General features: G+C 32.1%; 1 protein-coding gene across 3 annotated transcripts in view; it reads left to right on the top strand.

Moving 5' to 3' along the window:
- SPATA16 (spermatogenesis associated 16) overlaps nucleotides 1-2526 on the top strand; it is a 216199-nt gene that overhangs the window by 148149 nt on the left and 65524 nt on the right. For all 3 annotated transcript variants that reach the window (XM_011380541.2, XM_011380532.1, XM_023524814.1), the window contains exon 6: nucleotides 450-597. In XM_011380541.2, coding sequence (XP_011378843.1) covers nucleotides 450-597 — 148 coding nt within the window. The remainder of the gene's footprint in view (nucleotides 1-449; nucleotides 598-2526) is intronic.

The raw sequence follows: 2526 nt of genomic DNA, 5'->3' as shown, positions 1-2526 counted from the left end.
AAAAAAAATTCAAGATTGTCTAGTTTGTCATGTTATTTATAGAAAACATTTAGATCTAGATATTTCAGTTAGTTTTTTAAAGTATAAATTACTCATCAACATCTGTTTGTGAGTAAGATAATTATCTTAGACTTAAGAATTTGATTTTTAAAATCAAGTCAAAAATGATACCATAGAAAGTAGAATTTTTATTTTTATCTTAAAACAAGCTCAGTTTAGAGGTGTCTGTTTACAAACTTTCTTCATTCAATTAGTTTTCTTAATATGAAATAGTATTTCCAGAACTAATTAAAATTTCATTCTAATGAATATTCAAGACCAAAATATGTTATCTTTGCAGTACAGTATATAGATTTTTAAATCATCCATAAAGGTAATTATATTATTTTACATTCTTAAAAAGTCACATGTCATTATTGATGCCAAATGGGTTGTGTGCTTCCTCTCAGGCCATGATTGAAGAAGCCATCACCAGAGCAGAATCTTTCTCAGTCATGTACACACCATTTGCAACAAAAATCAGAGCTGATAAAGTCGAAAAAGTAAAGGAGGTTTTCACAAAAACTCATCCTGCATATGTGGAATATATTTACACAGGTAAGATTCAATTTCTTCAAGTTATTAGCTGATACTTTATTTCCATTAAAACAAATATGGAGCCATTTCTGGTGTATTTGTTTATCGTTTCGCTTTTAGGGGGTATGTTGTTTTAATCTAAGGAGTTAAAATGAAAAGTTATTTTAAGGTTTTAAGTAAGGCTGGCCCTATGGGCCTCGTACAATATTCCTTGTGCCATCTTGTTTCTACATTTTAAGAGGAGGAGTAAAACCTAGAAACTCTAAGATTTTTTTTAAAAAATGAAGGAATAACCTGTGGTAAAATACCGCCTTTCCCTATAACATTCATTAGCAAACTAGCTGATTATAGTATTTTCCTCAGGATGAGTTTTTTAACTCCCAATGCCTGCTATTTCTACTTTCCTTCCTCCAACTATTTTACGCCTCAAACCTCTCTCTTTCCTAATGTTCTTGAATTACTAATATCCAAATGAGGTGTGGATAGCCAAGTGTACATAGAGGACACAACACTGGTATTATTCTTTTTTCCTCTTTTTGTCTTTGGAAGTCACTTGCTTTTATTCATTCATTAAAAAATGCTTTTTAATATCTTCTATGTGCCAAGTGTTATTATGAATTGAGAGAGATTTTCTTGTACTAAATTAATAGCCACTTAACAATGACTACCATATTAAGCAAAATATCTAAATACACATACCTAATATTACATCTTCCTATTAAGGCTCCTTCATTCCTTTTTTTAGGGCTTTGAGGCCAAGTTACTGATTTATATGATAAATAATGTACTCCATTAGTGATCATTTTTAATGTGCCAGGTAGTCTACATCCATTATCTTTGGTTATTCCCATAACTTATGAATTGAGTAAGATGACTCTCATTTAGAAACAAGAAAATAAAATAGCTTTTGCAAAGTTGCATAGCAAACCCGTGGCAACAGCCCTTGGATTTGAACCCACATCCTTGTCATGGAGCTACACTATTTCCAGCTGTAAGGAGCAGAGCTGTAATGGAAGCATTAAATTTAAGTCCTGTGGAATCTTTTTTTTTTTTTCCTACAACACCTCAAGCTCCTCAGAAGAAAGATAGTAAGTAAATCTAACCAGTGATGATTAAACAGTGAAGCCCTAAGAAACAATGAGACTTTGAGAGCAGAGAAAAGGAAAAGAGGAAAGTACAATGCATGCTATAATGACCACTGATGCCGATTTACTTAGTTTGAGCATTTTGTAAGAAAGTAGATAAAAATGTTTCAGAACTCGCATTTTTTGCTAATTGATATAAATCATTTATTATTTTCTTATGGATATGTTAGGGGTTGAGGGGGCATTATTAGCACACAAAAGTCATCTCTATCTACTGTCATGGAAAATGAATCAGATTTAGCTATTTCTGTTTCTATTCTCTGATCTATTAGTAATGAAGAGAGATTCATTGAAGAGATCACCAGTTTGCCAATCCCTCTCCTGATAGAATGAATTTAGTTTAATTTAACCTACTTCACAGAGAAGTCATAAAGATTAATTAATACTTAGGATGCACTGTTATTACCAATAGTTTAAAAACAATAATAATATTAACAAGCCAGATTCATGTCTCATGTAACTCTTTCAAACCTGTTATCAAGATGAATTATAATCTGTTGGCAAGACGACTCATGCTAAGGGATCTTATACTTTAGAAGAGAAGATAATTATAAGTTACTAATGATTGTTTCTATTATTTTATAATTACTAATTGCTGGAGTATGACAGTGCTATATGAAAACCTAGAGAGAAAAGACACAGCATCTGGAGGGAGGAAGGAAGGTAGAGAAGGCAGTCTAGAATTTTAAATTTCTTTGGGACTGGTTAGGTTCTTTGTACTTTGGGCTACAAGGCTATTGCATTGGTGACATTACTTGTCTATGCTACAAATGATTAAAGGATCCTCCCTAAAGCCATTGCTGGA

This window comes from Pteropus vampyrus, unplaced genomic scaffold (genome assembly GCF_000151845.1).
Source record: "Pteropus vampyrus isolate Shadow unplaced genomic scaffold, Pvam_2.0 Scaffold12, whole genome shotgun sequence".
NCBI classification, from domain to species: Eukaryota; Metazoa; Chordata; class Mammalia; order Chiroptera; family Pteropodidae; genus Pteropus; species Pteropus vampyrus.
This window is presented reverse-complemented; position numbering and strand designations above follow the sequence as displayed.